This window comes from Mya arenaria, chromosome 16, assembly GCF_026914265.1.
Source record: "Mya arenaria isolate MELC-2E11 chromosome 16, ASM2691426v1".
NCBI classification, from domain to species: domain Eukaryota; kingdom Metazoa; phylum Mollusca; class Bivalvia; order Myida; family Myidae; genus Mya; species Mya arenaria.
Genome location: NC_069137.1, coordinates 27,558,348 through 27,585,530, shown reverse-complemented (window position 1 = coordinate 27,585,530; position 27,183 = coordinate 27,558,348). Strand labels below are relative to the sequence as shown.

At 38.2% G+C, this 27,183-nt stretch overlaps 1 protein-coding gene across 2 annotated transcripts in view; it reads right to left on the bottom strand.

Annotated features, from left to right (window-relative positions):
- Nucleotides 1-11,193: 11,193 nt before the first annotated feature.
- LOC128222243 (uncharacterized) overlaps nucleotides 11,194-27,183 on the bottom strand; it is a 37,247-nt gene continuing 21,257 nt past the window's right edge. For both annotated transcript variants that reach the window (XM_052931196.1, XM_052931195.1), the window contains exons 8-15: nucleotides 24,688-24,844; nucleotides 24,185-24,314; nucleotides 17,143-17,293; nucleotides 16,576-16,708; nucleotides 15,373-15,664; nucleotides 14,742-14,869; nucleotides 14,269-14,392; nucleotides 11,194-13,865 (exon numbers count right to left, since the gene is read on the bottom strand). In XM_052931196.1, coding sequence (XP_052787156.1) covers nucleotides 13,651-13,865; nucleotides 14,269-14,392; nucleotides 14,742-14,869; nucleotides 15,373-15,664; nucleotides 16,576-16,708; nucleotides 17,143-17,293; nucleotides 24,185-24,314; nucleotides 24,688-24,844 — 1,330 coding nt within the window. In that variant the 3' untranslated portion in view covers nucleotides 11,194-13,650. The remainder of the gene's footprint in view (nucleotides 13,866-14,268; nucleotides 14,393-14,741; nucleotides 14,870-15,372; nucleotides 15,665-16,575; nucleotides 16,709-17,142; nucleotides 17,294-24,184; nucleotides 24,315-24,687; nucleotides 24,845-27,183) is intronic.

Sequence of the window (27,183 nt, the reverse complement as noted above, 5' to 3'; positions counted from 1 at the left end):
TTTAAAATTAAGCTTAAAAGCTGCACTGTAAATTATCTTCCCTTGGATTGCAGGAAAGACATGTCTGCTAGTAATATTACGTAAACTACTTGTTGTTCTGAAACAGTTCATATATTTCCTTTGCTTGGAACTCATTTAACGTGGAATTATCCAAACATTACATATACTGAAATACTTGTATCCAGCCGGGGTTAAAATACTATAAAACGCTTGGCATTGCTGGAAAGAGCAAGATTTGCTAGCAGGCTGAAATCTAAAAGTTATATAAAGAAATGCCTTAGTTTACATGAAAAGAATGGTGTAAAGGTTTTAAAAGTATACATTCTAGTAGTTTGCGTCATTTAAAGGCGTGTTTTGTAAACACATTATTGAGAAGGGATTTTTCATTTTATATGTGTTTTTTTTCGGCTTCGAAATGATAATAATAATAAGTGTTCTGTAACATTTTACATCTTATCTTTGCTTTAAAGTCATTATACTTGAAATCATCCGAACGTTACACAGAGTTAAAGCCTTGTATCCAGCCCGTGTAAAAATATCGTTATACGCTTGAGGCTGCCCAGGGCTGTCCCGGGCTGCCAGAAAACTAAAGTCGAAAAGTGGAGTAAAGTGATGTTTTTAGTTCACACAAGAAGAATAGTGTTAATGTTGAAAAGTATTCATTTTAGTATTTTGCGTCATTTAAAGAGTGTTTTGCAAACGAACTATTGTGAATTTTTTTTTTCATTTTTTCGGCTTTGAAAACATGAATTTTTGAATCTTTCGTGTTGTTTAGTCATTAAACTAGTAATCATTCGAACGTTTCATATACTAGAAGCCATGTATCCAGCCCGAGTAAAAATACCATAAAACGCCCGGGGCTGCTCGGGGCTGCCATAAAGAAAACTAAAATAAAAAAGTGGAGTAAAGTGATGTTTTTAGTTCACAAAGAATAGTGTAAATGTTGAAAAAGTATTCATTTTAGTTTTTTTGCGTCATTTAAAGAGTATTTTGCAAAAGAATTATTGTGAATGATTATTTTCAATTTTTCGGCTTTGAAAACATGAAATTCTGAATTTTCCTTGTTGTTAAGTCTTTAAACTTGTTATCATTCGAACGTTTCAGATATTAGAAGCTATGTTTCCAGCCCGAGTAAAAATACCATAAAACGCCCGGGGCTCCGCGGGGCTGCCAGAAAACTAAAATAGAAAAGTGTAGTAAAGTGATGATTTTAGTTCACACTCAAAGAATAGTGTAAATGTTGAAAATGTATTCATTTTAGTATTTTGCGTCATTTAAAAAGTTTTTTTTTAAACGAATTATTGTGAATGATTATTTTTTTCGGCTTTGAAAACATGAATTTCTGAATTTTCCGTGTTCATTAAACTTGTTATCATTCGAACGTTTCATATACTTGAAGCCATGTATCCAGCCCGAGTAAAAATACCATAAAACGCCCGGGGCTGCCTGGGGCTGCTCGGGGCTGCTCGGAGCTGCCAGAAAACTAAAATAGAAAACTGGAGTAAAGCGATGTTTTTAGTTCCCACTCAAAGAATAGTGTAAATGTTGAAAAAGTATTCATTTTAGTATTTTGCGTCATTTAAAGAGTATTTTGCAAACGAACTATTGTGAATGATTTTTTCATTTTTTTAGGCTTTGAAAACATGAATTTCTGAATTTTCCGTGTTGCTAAGTAATTAAACTTGTAATCATTCGAACGTTTCATATACTAGAAGCCATGAATCCAGCCCGAGTAAAAATACTATAAAACGCCCGGGGCTACCAGAATAAAACTAAAATAAAAAAAGGTGAGTAAAGTGATGTTTTTAGTTCACACTCAAAGAATAGTGTAAATGTTGAAAAAGTATTCATTTTAGTATTTTGCGTCATTTAAAGAGGATTATGCAAACGAATTATTGTGAATGATTTTTTTTCATTTTTCATATACTAGAAGCCATGTATCCAGCCCGAGTAAAAATACCATAAAACGCCTGGGGCTGCCTGGGGCTGTCAGACGCGTGAAATCAAAAAGTGAAGTAAAGTGATTTCTTTAGTTCACAAAAAAGAAATAGTGTAAATGTTTTTAAATGATTCATTTTAGTGTTTTTGCTTCAGTTTAAGGTGTGTTTTGCAAACCAACTATTGTGAATGATTTTTTTTCTTCATTTTTTTATGTTTTTTTTTTGGCTTTGAAAACTGAAAACCGACGGGAAACTTCACACGAGTTCGTCTTAGCATAGCTGCTAATCTGCCTAGCTGCTCAGCTTTTAACTTCACGCCGGCAGGCTTCTAGACTGCTAACTCACGCTGCTATGCTGCTAGTCTTCTAGGCTGCTGACTCCACGCTGCTAGGCTGTCAGTCTGGTGGGCTGCTGACTTCACGCTGCTAGGCTGCTGACTTCAAGCTGCTGGGCTGCCGGGCTGCTGACTTCACGCTGCTAGGCTGTCAGTCTGCTGGGCTGCTGACTTCACGCTGCTAAGCTGCCAGTCTGCTGGGCTGCTGACTTCACGCTGCTGGGCTGCCAGTCTGCCGGGCTGCTGACTTCACGCTGCTGGGCTGCTGACTTCACGCTGCTAGGCTGCCAGTCTGCTGGGCTGCTGACTTCACGCTGCTGGGCTGCCAGTCTGCCAACTTCACGAACATCTAGTAGCAGTATATTATGTACATTGGGTATAATTATCCCTTTTGCAATATTTTCAGTTCTTGCAAGATGTCAGAACAGACCAAAATGTTGACCAGGCCATGAATTCAACGCAGAACGAGAGACAGGAATGACACAATGAGAGACAGGGAACATGAAAGTGATCACCATTTAATTCATCTTACAATTTTTGTTTCAAATTTGTGTGATGTTTACTGGAGCATAACTTGCAAAAAATTTCAAGTGTTATCTTCAAACTTCATATACAGACAGATTTCCATCGAGGAGAAGTGCAGTGTACGGGTACAATAACTGAGGAGAAGTGCAGTGTACGGGTACAATAACTGAGGAGAAGTGCAGTGTACGGGTACAATAACTGAGGAGAAGTGCAGTTTACGGGTACAATAACTGAGGAGAAGTGCAGTGTACGAGTACAATAACTGAGGAAAAGTGCAGTGTACGGGTACAATAACTGAGGAGAAGTGCAGTGTACAATAACTGAGGAGAAGTGCAGTGTACGAGTACAATAACTGAGGAGAAGTGCAGTGTACGGGTACAATAACTGAGGAGAAGTGCAGTGTACGAGTACAATAACTGAGGAGAAGTGCAGTGTACGAGTACAATAACTGAGGAGAAGTGCAGTGTACGGGTACAATAACTGAGGAGAAGTGCAGTGTACGGGTACAATAACTGAGGAGAAGTGCAGTGTACGGGTACAATAACTGAGGAGAAGTGCAGTGTACGGGTACAATAACTGAGGAGAAGTGCAGTGTACGGGTACAATAACTGAGGAGAAGTGCAGTGTACGGGTACAATAACTGAGGAGAAGTGCAGTGTACGGGTACAATAACTGAGGAGAAGTGCAGTGTACGAGTACAATAACTGAGGAGAATTACTGAGGAGAAGTGCAGTGTACGGGTACAATAACTGAGGAGAAGTGCAGTGTACGGGTACAATAACTGAGGAGAAGTGCAGTGTACGGGTACAATAACTCTGGGATATGTTTTTTAGTAATAGCCCTTTGTTAATTTTCATTCTGATTTTTGTCCGCAGAAGAACAGTCTTTGAGGTATTGACTTCAAAGTTCATATACAGAAAGATCTCATTGAGGTGAAGTGCGGTGCACTGGAACCATAACTCATGATGCAGGAAGTAAATTCCCTTTGTTCATTTTCATACTCATTTTTTGTCTACAGCTTTACTCAAAAAGTCTCTGAGGTATTGACTTAATATTTAATATAAAGATATATCTCATTTGGCTTGTCCAAATATATCATTTTCATTGTTGTATTGTAGTATTGGTCATGTATGCAATATAATTATGCTCTTTTACATTAAGAGGAATTATGAAGTTCAAATCCTGTGATAAAAATATGCTTTTCTTCTGTGTATAGCGAAAATTATATATATATATATATATATATATAGAGAGAGAGAGAGAGAGAGAGAGAGAGAGAGAGAGAGAGAGATGTAAAATATAAAACAATTTCTATGTTTTTTTATCATTTTTACTTTATTTATGTTTGATACATATTTTTATTTGTTAATGGTATAGTACATGATATCAGACTCACAAAATGTGTGGCATAATTTAAATATTAAGATACATATTATGTTTTAGAATTATCATATTTCAAAACCAACCATAAAGCTTTTGCAATATGGAGAATAAGCTATACGATGTACAGTTATGTGTTTTTGGAATGCCTGGTGACCACATGTTATTTTATTATATGAAAGGTTTTATGAGTATACAAATCATTTATTAAAATGAAAAACACCTAATGCGTTACAAACTACCGGCAGTGCCTTTGGACTTTATAAAAAGATCAATTCATGCTTGATTTCTGTTTGAATGAGGAGCAAAAATATAAATTGCAATAACTCTACAATCTGAAAACATTTTTTTGTCATTTATTTTACATCTTAGTAATCAGTTTGCAAAAACCTTTCAAATGATACTTCTCATTATGTGGGGGTTACCATCAAAGTTTAACATTAAAGCCAATGGCACATTTAACTGGTACTGAATAACTCCAGTTAGGGTTGATATATTGTAACCAATTTTTTATATAGAAAAAGTTATGGTGGACTTCCAAAGGATTGCATTTGGGACCACTTTGGTCAATGTCAAGGGGACTGTAACTAAAAATTGAAAACCAACAACATTTGAAGCTGAATCCCACAATGAGGCTGAAGCTCTGCTGTCAATCATTGAAAACCTGGTTTCGTTGCATTGCAGCGTTTCTAGTTTACTGTTTAGTTTGACTTTTTATTTGTTTTTGTTATGTTGAATACGTAGTCTTGTTTTTCATACCACAGACAGCCATGCATTGTTGCTGTCAAAGTCCCATGCCCTTTAATGTTAATAGGGTTTTCTGGACATCTTCAATATTGTAAGTTCGATCCTAGTGTTGAGCGGGAAAGGTATTAAGAGAGATGTTAGTTCTACTCAATATTTTGGAAATGTCTGTTGGCATGAAGGAAAATTATAATTTTAGACTATGACAATCTTAAAATGTAGACGTTGCTGAGCAAGGCTCCGCACACCCGAGTGGCTGTCGAATTATATTCGTGACACAGTGCCTTGGGCTTTTGGTTTGTTTTGAATTTTGCGAGTCTGGCAAATATCTGCATTATAAAATTCATCGACACCCAGATGACAGCTAGTGAAAATGGTCAATGTTCAATGATATCAATATAATTGAATATAAAATGGAAAGTTGCATATAGTTCCAAACGTATCAGGGTTTAATAATAGCCTTAGACTGGCTCTGAACATTTATAACAACACAAAATTATCAGATAAAGGAAAGTTAAATTGGACAGTTGTAGAACGTTTTCTAACGTAACTACATTTCTAATAATTATGTTTTACTAGAATAATAATTCAATATATAACTTACATTGACAATGTGTGATATACTTGCATGTTTTTTTGTTTTTTTTTTGTGTTGTTTTGTTGTTTTCTAATTATCTGTTTTATTTATTTTTTCTCTTCATTGCAATCATGGATATTTCTTCGGCGTTTAAAGGGATATAATGAACAACGCTTCAATATTGAGTGAGGCTAAATCACTTAAATAATTAATCACTCAACATATTATAAGATCATCAACTTAGAAATTGTTAAAAATATATAGTTGTTCTGTCTATTCTTTGAACTGTATTGTACATGTTTATCTTAAATGACTATAAAATAAACCCAACTTTTTTATTACTTAGAATGTATAACTACAATATATAGCAAGTGTTTACGTATAAATGTTACTTTGCTTGATCTGTATATACCGGTACTTTGTACTAACTGTTAGAAGCAAGTGTTAACGTTTAAATGTTACTTTGCTTGATCTGTATATACCGGTACTTTGTACTTACTGTTAGAAGCAGGTGTTTACGTATAAATGTTACTTTGCTTGATCTGTATATACCGGTACTTTGTACTTACTGTTTGAAGCAAGTGTTTACGTATAAATGTGACTTTGCTTGATCTGTATATACCGGTACTTTGTACTGACTGTTAGAAGCAAGTGTTTACGTATAAATGTTACTTTGCTTGATCTGTATTTACCGGTACTTTGTACTTACTGTTAGAAGCAAGTGTTTACGTATAAATGCTACTTTACTTAATCTGCATATACCGGTACTTTGTACTTACTGTTAGAAGCAAGTGTTAACGTTTAAATGTTACTTTGCTTGATCTGTATATACCGGTACTTTGTACTTACTGTTAGAAGCAGGTGTTTACGTATAAATGTTACTTTGCTTGATCTGTATATACCGGTACTTTGTACTGACTGTTAGAAGCAAGTGTTTACGTATAAATGTTACTTTGCTTGATCTGCATATACCGGTACTTTGTACTTACTGTTAGAAGCAAGTGTTTACGTATAAATGTTACTTTCCTTGATCTGTATTTACCGGTACTTTGTACTTACTGTTAGAAGCAAGTGTTTACGTTTAAATGTTACTTTGCTTGATCTGTATATACCGGTACTTTGTACTTACTGTTAGAAGCAAGTGTTTACGTTTAAATGTTACTTTGCTTGATCTGTATTTACCGGTACTTTGTACTTACTGTTAGAAGCAGGTGTTTACGTATAAATGTTACTTTGCTTGATTTGTATTTACCGGTACTTTGTACTTACTGTTAGAAGCAGGTGTTTGCGTATAAATGTTACTTTGCTTAATCGGTATATCGGTACTTTGTACTTACTGTTAGAAGCAGGTGTTTACGTATAAATGTTACTTTGCTTGATCTGTATATACCGGTACTTTGTACTTACTGTTGGAAGCAGGTGTTTACGTATAAATGTTACTTTGCTTGATCTGTATATACTGGTACTTTGTACTTACAGTTTGAAGCAAGTGTTGTCGTATAAACGTTACTTTGCGTGATCTGTATATACTTTGTACTTACTGTTGAATAAATGAAATGTCCATGGAAAAAAGTATTTACTTATGGTGGCATATTACTGCCGTAAGATAACCTGACAGCATTCGCGAATTGTTCCATGCTAACCACTTAATTTTTGCGATAATTCTTAATATTCGCGTTACCCTTTTGGTAAAATAAATTATATCATAAGACTAAAAACAGGCTTGTAAGTGCCCAGAACTGTCACCCATTACCTTTTTTATCTGTAAAACACTAACAGGTTAACTAGTAATGGTTTGCGAATTCCACTTAATAAGTAACATACTAACTGATTAACGAAATAAGATTTGTATTACCACTTAGCTATAATTGCATTCCAGATTCAGGCGCTAACAGGTTACCAAGTTATGGTTTGCGAATTCCAATTTTTAATAAACATACTAACTGATTAACGCAATAAGATTCGTGTTACCACTTAGATTTATACAATCCCAGTGTGTGTCCGGACCCCCCCCCCCCATCTGTGTGTGTGTCCGGACTTCCCCATCAGTTTGTGTATCCGGACTTCCCCATCAGCGTGTGTGTCTGAACTTCAATCCCAAATCTGTGTGTGTGTCCGGACTTAGAGTACCCAACAGTGTGTGTGTCCGGACTGTAATCCCCCATCTGTGTATGTGTCCGGACTTCCCCATCAGTGTGTCTGGACTTACACCACCCAACAGTGTGTCTGGACTTCAACCCCTCATCTGTGTGTGTGTCCGGACATTAATCTCTCATCTGTGTGTGTGTCCGGACTTTAATCCCCAATCTGTGTGTGTGTCCGGACTTTAATCCCCAATCTGTGTGTGTGTCCGGACATTAATCTCTCATCTGTGTGTGTGTCCGGACTTTAATCCCCAATCTGTGTGTGTGTCTGGACTTTAATCCCCAATCTGTGTGTGTGTCCGGACTTACACCACCCAACAGTGTGTCTGGACTTCAATCCCTCATCTGTGTGTGTGCCCGGACTTTAATCCCCAATCTGTGTGTGTGTCCGGACTTACACCACCCAACAGTGTGTCTGGACTTCAATCCCTCATCTGTGTGTGTGCCCGGACTTTAATCCCCAATCTGTGTGTGTGTCCGGACTTACACCACCCAACAGTGTGTCTGGACTTCAATCACTCATGTGTGTGTGTGTCCGGACGTTAATCCCCAATCTGTGTGTGTGTCCGGACATTAATCTCTCATCTGTGTGTGTGTCCTGACTTTAATCCCCAATCTGTGTGTGTGTCCGGACTTTAATCCCCAATCTGTGCGTGTGTCCGGACTTACACCACCCAACAGTGTGTCTGGACTTCAATCCCTCATCTGTGTGTGTGCCCGGACTTTAATCCCCAATCTGTGTGTGTGTCCGGACTTACACCACCCAACAGTGTGTCTGGACTTCAATCCCTCATCTGTGTGTGTGTCCGGACTTTAATTCCACATCAGTGTGTGTGTGTGTGTGTGTCTAGACTTTAATCCCTCATCTGTGTGTGTGTGTGTCCGGACTTTAATACCCCATCAGTGTGTGTGCGTGTGCGTGCGTGCGTGCGTGCGTGTGTGTGTCCGGACTTTAATCCCCCATCTGTGTGTGTGTGTGTGTGTCCGGACTTACACCACCCAACAGTATGTGTCCGGACTTACACCACCAAACAGTGTGTGTCCGGACTTACACCAGCAAACCGTGTGTCCGGACTTACACCAAGAAACAGTGTGTGTCCGGACTTACACCACCAAACCGTGTGTCCGGACTTACACCAAGAAACAGTGTGTGTCCGGACTTACACCACCAAACAGTGTGTCCGGACTTTCATCCCCATCAGTTAGTGTGATTCTTCGATTTTCCCTTATCTCTACGTTGATCATATTATTATTAATGAACTCTCGATATCTCTGTTAGAGCCATTCCAATGTTTCTCATTGGCATAAATCTGTTGCTCGGTTTCAATATTACAATAACTGAGACCTTTAAGTACAGTCTTAAGTGTTTTTAATGACATTTGGTCGTTGATGTAAGATTCGTCTTGGCATTCAATCGTTGATTCTTGCTTAACAGTCGAAAATGGTCTTATTTAATCAATGCAAGGTTGTTGTTTTACTTCCAGGCTTATAAATAAGAACATATCAATTTTAAGTTAATTATTTCACTTTTGTAACATTATTTTGTTGAACAAAACATCTTAGTAGAATCATATCCTCAATGTATACTCAACATGTCACCTGTGTCGTCCTGTAGGCAATGGCCGAGATCGTGTTCTTACAGATTCGACAGAACACAATATTATTAAAATTGAATACTCAATTTCATGCCCTCTTAATATGACTCCCTGTAAACATGGGCAAGCGATCGAGATCAGCCCTGATAACATGGGCAAGCGATCGAGATCAGCCCTGATAACATGGGCAAGCGATCGAGATCAGCGGCGATATTCATAAAGTTTCTTCTTGAACATTTTCAACTTAGTGATTTTTAATAACAAAAACATATTTTAAATACCCTATATCTTTCATCAATTTTTTCAAACGCCTAATTTATTTGGATTTTTTCCTTGCTAATTTTCATACTTTTGGTCTAAAAACTTAAAATATTAGTTTTCTTTAAATTCAAGCCAGAAAAAACAAAGTGTTTCATTACTTTGAAAACTTTCACTAAGATGCTTTATGAGTCTGGCCCCTGTACTGTTATCAGTCTGGCCCCTGTACTGTTATCAGTCTGGCCCCTGTACTGATATCAGTCTGGCCCCTGTACTGATTATCAGTCTGGCCCCAGTACTGTTATCAGTCTGGCCCCTGTACTGTTATCAGTCTGGCCCCTGTACTGTTATCAGTCTTGCCCCTGTACTGTTATCAGTCTGGCCCCTGTAATGTTATCAGTCTGGCCCCTGTACTGTTATCAGTCTGGTCCCTGTACTGTTATCAGCCTGGCCCCTGTACTGTTATCAGTCTTGCCCCTGTACTGTTATCAGTCTGGCCCCTGTACTGTTATCAGTCTGACCCCTGTACTGTTATCAGTCTGGCCCCTGAACTGTTATCAGTCTGGTCCCTGTACTGTTATCAGCCTGGCCCCTGTACTGTTATCAGTCTTGCCCCTGTACTGTTATCAGTCTTGCCCCTATACTGTTATCAGTCTTGCCCCATGTACTGTTATCAGTCTGGCCCCATGTACTGTTATCATTCTAGCCCCTGTACTGTTATCAGTCTGGCCCCTGTACCATTTAAATATCAGTCTGGCCCCTATACTGTTATCAGTCTGGCCCCTGTACTGTTATCAGTCTGGCCCCTGCACTGTTATCAGTCTGGCCCCTGTACTGTTATCAGTCTAGCCCCTGTACTGTTATCAGTCTGGCCCCTGTACCATTTAAATATCAGTCTGGCCCCTATACTGTTATCAGTCTGGCCCCTGTACTGTTATCAGTCTGGCCCCTGCACTGTTATCAGTCTAGCCCCTGTACTGTTATCAGTCTGGCCCCTGTACCATTTAAATATCAGTCTGGCCCCTGTACTGTTATCAGTCTGGCCCCTGTACTGTTATCATTCTAGCCCCTGTACTGTTATCAGTCTGGCCCCTGTACTGTTATCAGTCTGGCCCCTGTACCATTTAAATATCAGTCTGGCCCCTATACTGTTATCAGTCTGGCCCCTGTACTGTTATCAGTCTGGCCCCTGCACTGTTATCAGTCTAGCCCCTGTACTGTTATCAGTCTGGCCCCTGTACCATTTAAATATCAGTCTGGCCCCTGTACTGTTATCAGTCTGGCCCCTGTACTGTTATCATTCTAGCCCCTGTACTGTTATCAGTCTGGCCCCTGTACTGTTATCAGTCTGGCCCCTGTACTGTTATCATTCTAGCCCCTGTACTGTTATTAGTCTGGCCCCTGTACTGTTATCAGTCTAGCCCCTGTACTGTTATCAGTCTGGCCCCTGAACTGTTATCAGTCTGGTCCCTGTACTGTTATCAGTCTAGCCCCTGTACTGTTATCAGTCTGGCCCCTGTACTGTTATCAGTCTGGCCCTTGTACTGTTATCAGTCCGGCCCCTGTACTGTTATCAGTCTAGCCCCTGTACTGTTATCAGTCTAGCCCCTGTACAGTTATCAGACTAGCCCCTGTACTGTTATCAGTCTGGCCCCTGCACAGTTATCAGACTAAAGAGCAAAACGCAAACCAGATGTCAATTTATATTTTCATTTATTTAATCTATTATAATTTCTGAATTAAGGACAAGAATGTAAATAGACCCCATATTTATTATATACAAAACATGTAAAAGAAGTCTATTGATATGAGTGTATAAAATGATATGTACAAGATTATAAATTCACAAAAGGTACCTTGATTAAAAAAAATCATATAAAAAAAGTGTAAAAAACATTAAAAATGGAATGTACAGATTTAAATTTTACAATTTTTTTGAAGAATACACAACAATATGAAGATCCCATTAAACAAGTGTACCTTGAATGGAAACTGACACTCGTCTATCTTTCTTCAGCAATCAGGGATCATAACCCATCAAATTATATCATTTCAGAGTTACAGGACTTGCACCAATGTGCATCATTATGAAGATATTATTTTTTTTTATTATTTATGGCAAACAATGATTCCCCCCTTCAGTAACTATGTTGACAACAGCTACACAAAAACAATGACAAATCGGAGCCTTTTTTCTTTGAAAAGCGGACAAAAGCTAAAAAATCTTGACTATAATGGCTTTGTGAAGCACTTAAAATTGCTAACATAATAAAAATAATATCAAAATGTTTAAAAATCCAAGAAGCTTATCCTCCATTCCTAAACTATCTGAGATATATAATGTCATCCATAGATGGCTAAAATGTCCAGACTTTCAGGGGCTGATTTCTTGAACAATCTGAATGAAGCCGGTCACAAAAAAATAATACAATCTCATTAAACAACAAGGTGATAGTATCAGTCCGAGATGGGGAAAAATATATTTTGATATAATTATGTGCCTTATTATTGTTCACCATCTTGGACTGGTACAGCTGTCAACGCTGGCTCCGACTGGTACAGCTGTCAACGCTGGTTCCCTTGGAGATGTTGCCACACTTGTTTAACAGTTACCATAATGATATCTGTGGAGAAATGATTTTTTCCTGCCTTGTAAGTACATGTAGGTGATGAAATTAGAACCTGACACTTAATCGTTATCACTTTGCATGGCCTAAACAAAATGATGAAAACCTACATATACACAAATATGCATCAAAATAATGTCTGTAAAATAGATAATACTATATTTATAACATCAATAAACAAATAAGGAGACAAGTACTAAATACCTGTGATAGTTATTGCCAAAAAGGAGAAAATACATCTAACATATATATAGATAGTGGATTAGAAAAGCTGTAACGTCATGAACTTATCACATTTCATTGTAATGTGGATATGACAGGAGCCACACAGAGGGAACTCCACTGCTAGTCTGTTGTTTTTTCTATTGAATAAGGGATGTTAGTCAACATTTATAAAAGCCGGAGATAAGGACTTTGCTCTATATGTGTATTGTCTGTGGCAACATGTGTATACAGTTTCCTCTGAATATTTTAAACAGATCTTGAGTTATGACTGTGGTTGTTTATGTACTACAATAATGACACCAAGACACTAAGGCCATCACAACGCCCTGACTTGTTTGTCTTCAAAAAACAGAAGACCTCAAAATCAACAAATCATAATACACATGCTGCAGCATTGTAAGTCGCAAAAGCTTCACATAAACAATGAACATGTGAATTATAAAAGAAACAATTCTATGAAATACAAGAACAACCTTTATGAATTACCATGATTATTTTTTCTTATACTCAAAATTGACTTCAAAGTCAGAGTTATGGGAACTGGTGTGCATGTAAATGTGAACATTTATGATAAGTTTCATGTGGATATTTATTTAAATAGGTTTTGGAGTGAGTTAACATAAGAAACCATGGCATAACGTGTCAGACTCAACTCAATAAGGTTTGAGGGGATCACAGTGTATGCTCTGACCAGCTTAAAGAACTCTGTATCGTTATTAACTGTTCACGTCATTGAAACTTGGAACACACATCCAAAAACAGGGAAGCTTAATATAATTGTGTCATTTAAAAAACAAAATAAAAGTAACAAATAAAAACCAAACATGAAACGAAAATAAATTTTTGTATAAAGCTACTGTGTGTTTTTAAATTAAAGGCTGAAATGAAATATGGAAACTAATACTATTTTACATTGTAAAAGATACACACTATAGTATATATATATTATTAATTTTCATCATGATTTTAAAAATCATATATATACCTGAATGGTAAAAATATAGCGAAAAAATGAAGCTTTTCCAATATGGCCTCAATAGATGACATGAAATGTACACAAAATAATCTTTTTAAAAAATCAACAAAATATAAAAATGGAATGGTTAATATTCTCATAGTCTACATTACTACCTACACAACCTACAAATCCTACTAATGTTTACTTAAAAATGTCCAATATTTTTGTCAAAATGTAAAGAACGAATTCATCACAAAGTCCATGACTTCTAAAAATTGACAAAAATGTTATATGACAATCATATGCCCTGGAAAAAAGGATAAACAAACAACAGGATTTAAAATCAGAGATGGATTAAGTATTTTCTAAAAACCCAAAGAAAAGAAATGGCACCAAGTAGAAATACATTAACAGAAAGAAAGTTTCCAGCACTGATGTCCCTGCTTAGATCGGAGGTATCGGAGAGAATGTTGTCAATGATGTGCACGATGCCGTTAGACGCTCCGATGTCCCACATTATGACTCGTGCGGACATACTTCCCCATAGCACACGCACCACTGCAAAAAGAAAATACATTTATATTCTAATACCTGTTACCTACAATTCTATGGAAGGTAAATGCCAGCAATACTACGTTTCAAATATGGCATTCACACTTGGATAATCATGGTCAACTATCAACAGAAATGACTAGATAAAGTCTTCGAGATGGAATTCCATGTTTCCATGATTTGCCTCTCACTATGACCATTACTGCTACAGAGAACTGGTTCAATAACTAGAAATAAAGCTGGCTATTTTAATAGATGAATTCCTAAAATTCATCATAGCATTGCATTCAATGGTTCAATTACTAGAAATAAAGCTGGCTATTTTAATAGATGAGTTCCTAAAATTCATCATAACATTGCATTCAATGTTCATATTAAAGTGCAGCAAATTGCTTATAAAGTTACTTACAGTTTTCTGTTTCTCGTTTTATCATCAAATCCTCCCCGTTATCTGCTGTGTATCGAACAGACTGGCCCACTATAAAGTTCTCCAGGGAGATAACTTCATTTGGAATCACCAGTCTTCTCAGCACCTTCAACATTTAATACAAAGCTTAAACTGGAATCATGTATCAACTACATACTCATTTATAAAGAGCACAATTTATGACAACCAAGGCTTGTCCAGCGTTCTCAGTGAAAACAAGTGGTCGATATGATCACATCAAAACAAATATTTATATATACAGCCAGAATGATAGGAATTCACTACACTGATAGACATGTATGCAGGAATTCTTAAATCGAGAAATATGGACCTTGTTAAGTATTGTTCAAAGCTCTCAAATCATGTACCCAACACTCATGTTTGCATTAAGGACATATTCAGTGAACTCAACATAATATTCATATTTTATACATCTATCCTTAGTTCCTACTTACCCAACGATATCGGTCCACCTGATTTCTAATAGACCGCCCGAATCCCATCAAACCATAGTTGTAAGTAGCCGTACCGTTTGGCACGAAAAACGTGAAGCGGCACACATTGTAGATATCTCCACACACCCCTAAACATTGCAAGTCTCATGAAATACCGTAGTTGTAGTTTAAGTAACACATACTATCAATGTAATACTTTAAAATTAAACATATTTATACCCAGACCACTGAAAGCTGATAACGAAGTTTGACGACTAATATCAAATGGAAAAGGATAATAACTTAACAAATATTTAAACTACATGTAGTGTAACTGGCCTTGCTAAACACATGGATGAAGTTATTGTAAATTTGTGAATAGATGTCTTAACTGATCGTGAGGGTTAAAATTGAAAGATAAGGTACACTGAACATACACAGGGAACACAGGCATCATTTAACTGCTTCATAGCTGGATATGTTACTTTCTTACTACATTTTCAACTAGCTTTGTGCAGAAAAAAACAATCCTTAGGCAATACCCTGTAGTCCATTACATCTGCAATCTTTAAATGGCTCAGATTACCCACGCAAGCCATGGACATTTATGTCTACCAAAATGTTCATGTTTTTCAGTCCAATGTCCACTTACTGTAAGATCCCTGACCTCCTTGATAATTATTGCTCCCAGTGCTAGGGTATTGGTTCCCATAGTTGTTGTTATTGCTACCAGCATAATTACTGCTCCCAAACTGATTTTCTCCATAGGAACCCTGGTTGCCGGGATACTGTTGGTTGTTCGGATATTGTTGGTTGTTGTTTGGGTATTGTTGGTTGTTGTTTGGGTATTGTGTATTTGCTGGATTTTGACTGTTCGGATATTGACTGTTCTGCCCTGGATATTGTGACTGCCCATTGGAGTTTTGTCCATACGGATTAAACGTCTGAAAGTAGAATACACACATAATAAATACAGAGGAACCCAAAGATGATTGTTAATATATATAAATTGACTTTCTTTAGTGGGATGTACATCTTGTAAACCCAAATGGAAACTGTCGCCCATGGCTTTATGTCAAACAATTCCAAGATTGCTATATTTAATTTTATAACCACAATATGTCAGTTATAAAAGTCAAAGCATAAACCACCTTTACTGTATATTATAACGGTGCTTTTATTTAAAAAAAATATTTTTCCCGAAAAACGTCAGAATTTTTTTTAAAAATATTGTCATTGTATCTGCTATGAGTAAACAAAGGGTCTCTGCAACACTGACTCGCTCAAACAATATCTGTACACCCTGTATTCTTATCTTACTGCCAATGATGTCAGCTGTTAACAGTTTGACAGCGTTTAACAGTACAACAGAAGGTCACGGCGCAGGGGAACCAATTAAATTGTTGACCGCTGTAGTTTACTATATGTTATATGGAGAATTTAAGACGTGAGCTATAATAAATCAATATATTCCATCAATCAAACTGTATTTTGATATCCTTTTCGCTGCCCCTAAAAGCTTTTAAATGATGAATATACCATATTGGACAATCATAAATAATTCACCATTGCTGTTACTATCATTCTCACTTTACTAAATGCTTTTGTAGTTACAGTTGAACCCGTTGGCTGAAACTCCTAGGAACCAGCAAAAATACCTTCAGCCTTGGAATTTTTGAGCCAAGCGGGAATGCTTACATTAAGTACAAAGATATTGGTCTTTTACATCCAGTTTGAGCCAACGAAATTTTGTGCCAAGCACGTTCGGGCCAAGCACGTTCCAGCCAAGCATGTTCCAGCCAAGCATGTTCAAGCCATAGGGGTTCAACTGTAACGTACCCTGATGTATACTCACTGTAGTAAAAACGTTTTGTCCATTGGTGTAATCATAGAATGTTTTCTGTGGGAGCGGGATTCCAGTTGGGTTAAATGTTGGATCCTTGAGGTAAGTGTTCAGCCCTGTCATTTTAATGTCGTTCCAGGTGTACCTGAAATTATGGGTACAAATGTCACTCAAGTTGATGAATGTCCCCTTTCATGAGAGAATGAGAACTACTGACTGTTCTAGCTGGAATCATCTTCTCAAGATTCATCACATGCATTATAAGGTATTAATAATACTGAAAAATGAAACCAAATACACATATTTTAAACATAACGGTCAGATAAGGTTCCTCAAACAATATTACTTATTTTGAGTCTCTTATACCAGGATCAAGGTTTAAGCATACTATTTTTGTTTTGGAATAATTTGCGTTTATTACTTATTTCTGATATAAAAAAATGACAATTTTAAAGGAAGGGTTAGGGTTATAATTTAATTATCTTAAATAACCCTAAATTATCTTTATGATAATCTGTTTTGTAAAATCAATTTTGTTTCTTGAAATGAAATGTCCGATAAGTGACAAAGTATACTCACAGGAGATATTCATCATATTCGATAGCTGTGGGTATATCGGCCCACGGTATTCCTGGCACAGCGTTTATCAGCTGTAGTCTCCCCTTGTTGGTGCAGTCAATATCTGGGCGTATAATTCTGCCTCGAACATTGCCACCATTCATCCATGTGTCTGAAAATGCACAATGATTAACCCATTACTGTTTATTCAATATTCTGTCAACAAACACACTGCAAGTGAATGCCAATGGTCATCTGTTGGTGGATGGCAGGGGGTTGTCATTAAGGAGCATCACAAAGCGATGTTTTAATGCAAGAGTTACAGTCCTAAAATGGTAAGATGTGGCTTGCATGTTGCTTTTAGGTGACAGCCGTTAATACGTAGGTGATATTAATGGCAACAACTTTTACCTGAGCCATTATTGATAAATTATTTAAGATATTCAAATGAAACTTTATACACGTTTTGCTAAGGACAAAACCACATAATTTATCAATAATGGCTCAGGTAAAAGTTGTTGCCATTAATATCACCTACGAATTAACGGCTGTCACCTAAAAGCAACATGCAAGCCACATCTTACCATTTCCGTCATTGTAGACAGACAAAAAGACAGAGAAATAATTCAGGACTTATACAATTTACTCAGGGTTTATAACTTTAGCAGCAAAATCTTTATTCAAATCTCAGAATTAACTAGTTAAACAAAATGACATTCTACCATGAAGAATATTTCATGTTTATGAGTATGCTAAACACGCAGACATAGGTTTGTAAGTTCATTTTCTGATTGTTACAACTGTAAAAACTTAACCACAGAATGTTGAAGCATTAAAGAACTTTCTTAATTAAATTTTCTTCTTATATTTCTAAAGAAAAAGGACATAAGCAAACAAAGTGATCTTTATCTTCCACATCAATGGCAAGCAAGAAAGACCATATGTTTGGTTTATAGCTATGTTATTTCTTTTGCATCTAAAACAGAGAACAGTCATTATTTCCAAAAGCAAAGTCTTAGGGCAAGATATCTCATAATTTATTATTTCTACTTCAATGTTGACACTACTGTCACCATAACCTTACCATTTCTGTCGTTGTAGACCACAATGTTGACACTACTGTCACCATAACCTTACCATTTCTGTCATTGTAGACCACAATGTTGACACTACTGTACCATAACCTTACCATTTCTGTCGTTGTAGACCACAATGTTGACACTACTGTACCATAACCTTACCATTTCTGTCATTGTAGACCACAATGTTAACACTACTGTCACCATAACCTTACCATTTCTGTCATTGTAGACCACAATGTTGACACTACTGTCACCATAACCTTACCATTTCTGTCATTGTAGACCACAATGTTGACACTACTGTCACCATAACCTTACCATTTCTGTCGTTGTAGACCACAATGTTGACACTACTGTCACCATAACCTTACCATTTCTGTCGTTGTAGACCACAATGTTAACACTACTGTCACCATAACCTTACCATTTCTGTCGTTGTAGACCACAATGTTGACACTACTGTCACCATAACCTTACCATTTCTGTCATTGTAGACCACAATGTTGACACTACTGTACCATAACCTTACCATTTCTGTCGTTGTAGACCACAATGTTGACACTACTGTCACCATAACCTTACCATTTCTGTCGTTGTAGACCACAATGTTGACACTACTGTCACCATAACCTTACCATTTCTGTCGTTGTAGACCACAATGTTAACACTACTGTCACCATAACCTTACCATTTCTGTCGTTGTAGACCACAATGTTGACACTACTGTCACCATAACCTTACCATTTCTGTCATTGTAGACCACAATGTTGACACTACTGTACCATAACCTTACCATTTCTGTCGTTGTAGACCACAATGTTGACACTACTGTCACCATAACCTTACCATTTCTGTCATTGTAGACCACAATGTTGACACTACTGTCACCATAACCTTACCATTTCTGTCATTGTAGACCACAATGTTGACACTACTGTCACCATAACCTTACCATTTCTGTCGTTGTAGACCACAATGTTGACACTACTGTCACCATAACCTTACCATTTCTGTCGTTGTAGACCACAATGTTGACACTACTGTACCATAACCTTACCATTTCTGTCATTGTAGACCACAATGTTGACACTACTGTCACCATAACCTTACCATTTCTGTCGTTGTAGACCACAATGTTGACACTACTGTCACCATAACCTTACCATTTCTGTCGTTGTAGACCACAATGTTGACACTACTGTCACCATAACCTTACCATTTCTGTCATTGTAGACCACAATGTTGACACTACTGTACCATAACCTTACCATTTCTGTCGTTGTAGACCACAATGTTGACACTACTGTCACCATAACCTTACCATTTCTGTCGTTGTAGACCACAATGTTGACACTACTGTCACCATAACCTTACCATTTCTGTCGTTGTAGACCACAATGTTAACACTACTGTCACCATAACCTTACCATTTCTGTCATTGTAGACCACAATGTTAACACTACTGTCACCATAACCTTACCATTTCTGTCGTTGTAGACCACAATGTTAACACTACTGTCACCATAACCTTACCATTTCTGTCGTTGTAGACCACAATGTTGACACTACTGTACCATAACCTTACCATTTCTGTCGTTGTAGACCACAATGTTGACACTACTGTCACCATAACCTTACCATTTCTGTCATTGTAGACCACAATGTTGACACTACTGTCACCATAACCTTACCATTTCTGTCGTTGTAGACCACAATGTTGACACTACTGTCACCATAACCTTACCATTTCTGTCGTTGTAGACCACAATGTTGACACTACTGTCACCATAACCTTACCATTTCTGTCATTGTAGACCACAATGTTGACACTACTGTCACCATAACCTTACCATTTCTGTCGTTGTAGACCACAATGTTAACACTACTGTCACCATAACCTTACCATTTCTGTCGTTGTAGACCACAATGTTAACACTACTGTCACCATAACCTTACCATTTCTGTCGTTGTAGACCACAATGTTGACACTACTGTCACCATAACCTTACCATTTCTGTCATTGTAGACCACAATGTTAACACTACTGTCACCATAACCTTACCATTTCTGTCATTGTAGACCACAATGTTAACACTACTGTCACCATAACCTTACCATTTCTGTCGTTGTAGACCACAATGTTGACACTACTGTCACCATAACCTTACCATTTCTGTCGTTGTAGACCACAATGTTGACACTACTGTCACCATAACCTTACCATTTCTGTCATTGTAGACCACAATGTTAACACTACTGTCACCATAACCTTACCATTTCTGTCATTGTAGACCACAATGTTGACACTACTGTCACCATAACCTTACCATTTCTGTCGTTGTAGACCACAATGTTGACACTACTGTCACCATAACCTTACCATTTCTGTCGTTGTAGACCACAATGTTGACACTACTGTCACCATAACCTTACCATTTCTGTCGTTGTAGACCACAATGTTGACACTACTGTCACCATAACCTTACCATTTCTGTCGTTGTAGACCACAATGTTGACACTACTGTCACCATAACCTTACCATTTCTGTCATTGTAGACCACAATGTTGACACTACTGTCACCATAACCTTACCATTTCTGTCGTTGTAGACCACAATGTTGACACTACTGTCACCATAACCTTACCATTTCTGTCGTTGTAGACCACAATGTTAACACTACTGTCACCATAACCTTACCATTTCTGTCGTTGTAGACCACAATGTTGACACTACTGTCACCATAACCTTACCATTTCTGTCGTTGTAGACCACAATGTTGACACTACTGTCACCATAACCTTACCATTTCTGTCGTTGTAGACCACAATGTTGACACTACTGTCACCATAACCTTACCATTTCTGTCATTGTAGACCACAATGTTAACACTACTGTCACCATAACCTTACCATTTCTGTCATTGTAGACCACAATGTTAACACTACTGTCACCATAACCTTACCATTTCTGTCATTGTAGACCACAATGTTAACACTACTGTCACCATAACCTTACCATTTCTGTCGTTGTAGACCACAATGTTGACACTACTGTCACCATAACCTTACCATTTCTGTCATTGTAGACCACAATGTTGACACTACTGTCACCATAACCTTACCATTTCTGTCATTGTAGACCACAATGTTGACACTACTGTCACCATAACCTTACCATTTCTGTCGTTGTAGACCACAATGTTGACACTACTGTCACCATAACCTTACCATTTCTGTCGTTGTAGACCACAATGTTGACACTACTGTCACCATAACCTTACCATTTCTGTCGTTGTAGACCACAATGTTGACACTACTGTCACCATAACCTTACCATTTCTGTCATTGTAGACCACAATGTTGACACTACTGTCACCATAACCTTACCATTTCTGTCGTTGTAGACCACAATGTTGACACTACTGTCACCATAACCTTACCATTTCTGTCGTTGTAGACCACAATGTTGACACTACTGTCACCATAACCTTACCATTTCTGTCGTTGTAGACCACAATGTTAACACTACTGTCACCATAACCTTACCATTTCTGTCGTTGTAGACCACAATGTTGACACTACTGTCACCATAACCTTACCATTTCTGTCATTGTAGACCACAATGTTGACACTACTGTACCATAACCTTACCATTTCTGTCGTTGTAGACCACAATGTTGACACTACTGTCACCATAACCTTACCATTTCTGTCATTGTAGACCACAATGTTGACACTACTGTCACCATAACCTTACCATTTCTGTCATTGTAGACCACAATGTTGACACTACTGTCACCATAACCTTACCATTTCTGTCGTTGTAGACCACAATGTTGACACTACTGTCACCATAACCTTACCATTTCTGTCGTTGTAGACCACAATGTTGACACTACTGTCACCATAACCTTACCATTTCTGTCGTTGTAGACCACAATGTTGACACTACTGTCACCATAACCTTACCATTTCTGTCGTTGTAGACCACAATGTTGACACTACTGTCACCATAACCTTACCATTTCTGTCGTTGTAGACCACAATGTTGACACTACTGTCACCATAACCTTACCATTTCTGTCATTGTAGACCACAATGTTGACACTACTGTACCATAACCTTACCATTTCTGTCGTTGTAGACCACAATGTTGACACTACTGTCACCATAACCTTACCATTTCTGTCGTTGTAGACCACAATGTTGACACTACTGTCACCATAACCTTACCATTTCTGTCGTTGTAGACCACAATGTTAACACTACTGTCACCATAACCTTACCATTTCTGTCATTGTAGACCACAATGTTAACACTACTGTCACCATAACCTTACCATTTCTGTCGTTGTAGACCACAATGTTAACACTACTGTCACCATAACCTTACCATTTCTGTCGTTGTAGACCACAATGTTGACACTACTGTACCATAACCTTACCATTTCTGTCGTTGTAGACCACAATGTTGACACTACTGTCACCATAACCTTACCATTTCTGTCATTGTAGACCACAATGTTGACACTACTGTCACCATAACCTTACCATTTCTGTCGTTGTAGACCACAATGTTGACACTACTGTCACCATAACCTTACCATTTCTGTCGTTGTAGACCACAATGTTGACACTACTGTCACCATAACCTTACCATTTCTGTCATTGTAGACCACAATGTTGACACTACTGTCACCATAACCTTACCATTTCTGTCGTTGTAGACCACAATGTTAACACTACTGTCACCATAACCTTACCATTTCTGTCGTTGTAGACCACAATGTTAACACTACTGTCACCATAACCTTACCATTTCTGTCGTTGTAGACCACAATGTTGACACTACTGTCACCATAACCTTACCATTTCTGTCATTGTAGACCACAATGTTAACACTACTGTCACCATAACCTTACCATTTCTGTCATTGTAGACCACAATGTTAACACTACTGTCACCATAACCTTACCATTTCTGTCGTTGTAGACCACAATGTTGACACTACTGTCACCATAACCTTACCATTTCTGTCGTTGTAGACCACAATGTTGACACTACTGTCACCATAACCTTACCATTTCTGTCATTGTAGACCACAATGTTAACACTACTGTCACCATAACCTTACCATTTCTGTCATTGTAGACCACAATGTTGACACTACTGTCACCATAACCTTACCATTTCTGTCGTTGTAGACCACAATGTTGACACTACTGTCACCATAACCTTACCATTTCTGTCGTTGTAGACCACAATGTTGACACTACTGTCACCATAACCTTACCATTTCTGTCGTTGTAGACCACAATGTTGACACTACTGTCACCATAACCTTACCATTTCTGTCGTTGTAGACCACAATGTTGACACTACTGTCACCATAACCTTACCATTTCTGTCATTGTAGACCACAATGTTGACACTACTGTCACCATAACCTTACCATTTCTGTCGTTGTAGACCACAATGTTGACACTACTGTCACCATAACCTTACCATTTCTGTCGTTGTAGACCACAATGTTAACACTACTGTCACCATAACCTTACCATTTCTGTCGTTGTAGACCACAATGTTGACACTACTGTCACCATAACCTTACCATTTCTGTCGTTGTAGACCACAATGTTGACACTACTGTCACCATAACCTTACCATTTCTGTCGTTGTAGACCACAATGTTGACACTACTGTCACCATAACCTTACCATTTCTGTCATTGTAGACCACAATGTTAACACTACTGTCACCATAACCTTACCATTTCTGTCATTGTAGACCACAATGTTAACACTACTGTCACCATAACCTTACCATTTCTGTCATTGTAGACCACAATGTTAACACTACTGTCACCATAACCTTACCATTTCTGTCGTTGTAGACCACAATGTTGACACTACTGTCACCATAACCTTACCATTTCTGTCGTTGTAGACCACAATGTTGACACTACTGTCACCATAACCTTACCATTTCTGTCGTTGTAGACCACAATGTTGACACTACTGTACTGGGTCTGGCGTCTCCAACGGACGTCGTAGTTGTTGTTCATTCTTGATACCTCAATTTCCGTGTCTCGTAAAATACACAGTCGTAAAACCTAAAACAACAGCAAGACATAGATATGTATTACACAGCTTAAGTCGTTATGATAACTCAAAACATCAAACTTCACACAAATAACAAACTGAAAACAAATAATGAAAACAAATTAATTATTGTGCCACAATCATTGCCACAATCAATCAGAAAAAAAAACAACATCAAAATATTGACAACTGATAACAAAATAGTTTCAGACAAAACGTCACTGATAAAGAGCATTCATCCTGCTCCTCCAGGGGCCCCCTCCAACCCTATCCCTAACCATCCAGGGGGAGATAATAACCCCATTTCACAATGTGATCTCTATTCCTCCGTAAGTCATTATTCTACCCTGCCCCACCACTAGGAAATGATAGACCTGTTCTTACATAATCTGCCAGTGTTCTGTTGAGAGAGATCTCAATCCCTCTGTAGGCCATTATTCTGTCGAAGGCTGAATCCGTGGGTACAAAGATGTTAGCACCGATGTTACTGATCAGGGATGAAATGTCTGGAGAGGCCTGGTCAATCAGGTTTTTGAATTTGCTGAAGAAAACAAAAGCATTCATAGATGTATTGAAAGAACAGATAACATAATTGTATCATTGTATTTCAATTTTATGATGATCAATAAAGTGCTGCCACAACTACCTGTTTTATTCTTGTTTTATGCAATTTACGAATACAGCTATTTCTTATAGAAATATTAAAAATGATTTAGAAATGATTTTCTAATGAATTGGATACACACAAAGATGAAGGACTCAATTTTATTATTCCATCTCAAGTCAAAACACTTCTATAATTGGCTTAACAAAAATTGTAACAAACTATGACAAGAATGTAAATGAGGATTTACAGAAGCTCCTGATACCAGCTGTACAAGTCCCCCCAAATCATTGAAGGTCAGGTTTAAGAGATTATCAGTTTTAAACAAGAGCGCAGCATAGTAAATGCCGATATGTTATTTATAGTTAATATTAGGGTTATAACTTGACACTTATTAAAGCAAGAGTTATGGGCCTTGCTACACCTGCACATTCTCACTGGCAATATGAAGAGTTATGGGCCTTGCTACACATGTGCACATTCTCACTGGTAATAGCAAGAGTTATGGGCCTTGCTACACCTGCACATTCTCACTGGCAATATGAAGAGTTATGGGCCTTGCTACACATGTGCACATTCTCACTGGCAATAGCAAGAGTTATGGGCCTTGCTACACATGTGCACATTCTCACTGGTAATAGCAAGAGTTATGGGCCTTGCTACACATGTGCACATTCTCACTGGCAATAGCAAGAGTTATGGGCCTTGCTACACATGTGCACATTCTCACTGGCAATAGCAAGAGTTATGGGCCTTGCTACACATGTGCACATTCTCACTGGCAATAGCAAGAGTTATGGGCCTTGCTACACATGTGCACATTCTCACTGGCAATAGCAAGAGTTATGGGCCTTGCTACACATGTGCACATTCTCACTGGTAATAGCAAGAGTTATGGGCCTTGCTACACATGTGCACATTCTCACTGGTAATAGCAAGAGTTATGGGCCTTGCTACACATGTGCACATTCTCACTGGCAATAGCAAGAGTTATGGGCCTTGCTACACATGTGCACATTCTCACTGGCAATAGCAAGAGTTATGGGCCTTGCTACACATGTGCACATTCTCACTGGTAATAGCAAGAGTTATGGGCCTTGCTACACCTGCACATTCTCACTGGCAATATGAAGAGTTATGGGCCTTGCTACACATGTGCACATTCTCACTGGCAATAACAAGAGTTATGGGCCTTGCTACACATGTGCACATTCTCACTGGCAATATGAAGAGTTATGGGCCTTGCTACACATGTGCACATTCTCACTGGTAATAGCAAGAGTTATGGGCCTTGCTACACATGTGCACATTCTCACTGGTAATAGCAAGAGTTATGGGCCTTGCTACACATGTGCACATTCTCACTGGCAATAGCAAGAGTTATGGGCCTTGCTACACATGTGCACATTCTCACTGGCAATAGCAAGAGTTATGGGCCTTGCTACACATGTGCACATTCTCACTGGCAATAGCAAGAGTTATGGGCCTTGCTACACATGTGCACATTCTCACTGGCAATAGCAAGAGTTATGGGCCTTGCTACACATGTGCACATTCTCACTGGCAATAGCAAGAGTTATGGGCCTTGCTACACATGTGCACATTCTCACTGGCAATAGCAAGAGTTATGGGCCTTGCTACACATGTGCACATTCTCACTGGCAATAGCAAGAGTTATGGGCCTTGCTACACATGTGCACATTCTCACTGGCAATAGCAAGAGTTATGGGCCTTGCTACACATGTGCACATTCTCACTGGCAATAGCAAGAGTTATGGGCCTTGCTACACATGTGCACATTCTCACTGGCAATAGCAAGAGTTATGGGCCTTGCTACACATGTGCACATTCTCACTGGCAATAGCTAGAGTTATGGGCCTTGCTACACATGTGCACATTCTCACTGGCAATAGCAAGAGTTATGGGCCTTGCTACACATGTGCACATTCTCACTGGCAATAGCAAGAGTTATGGGCCTTGCTACACATGTGCACATTCTCACTGGCAATAGCAAGAGTTATGGGCCTTGCTACACATGTGCACATTCTCACTGGCAATAGCTAGAGTTATGGGCCTTGCTACACATGTGCACATTCTCACTGGCAATAGCAAGAGTTATGGGCCTTGCTACACATGTGCACATTCTCACTGGCAATAGCAAGAGTTATGGGCCTTGCTACACATGTGCACATTCTCACTGGCAATAGCAAGAGTTATGGGCCTTGCTACTCCATGTTTATATCTTACATGGTTATAATGTTATGTCCAAGTTTTGT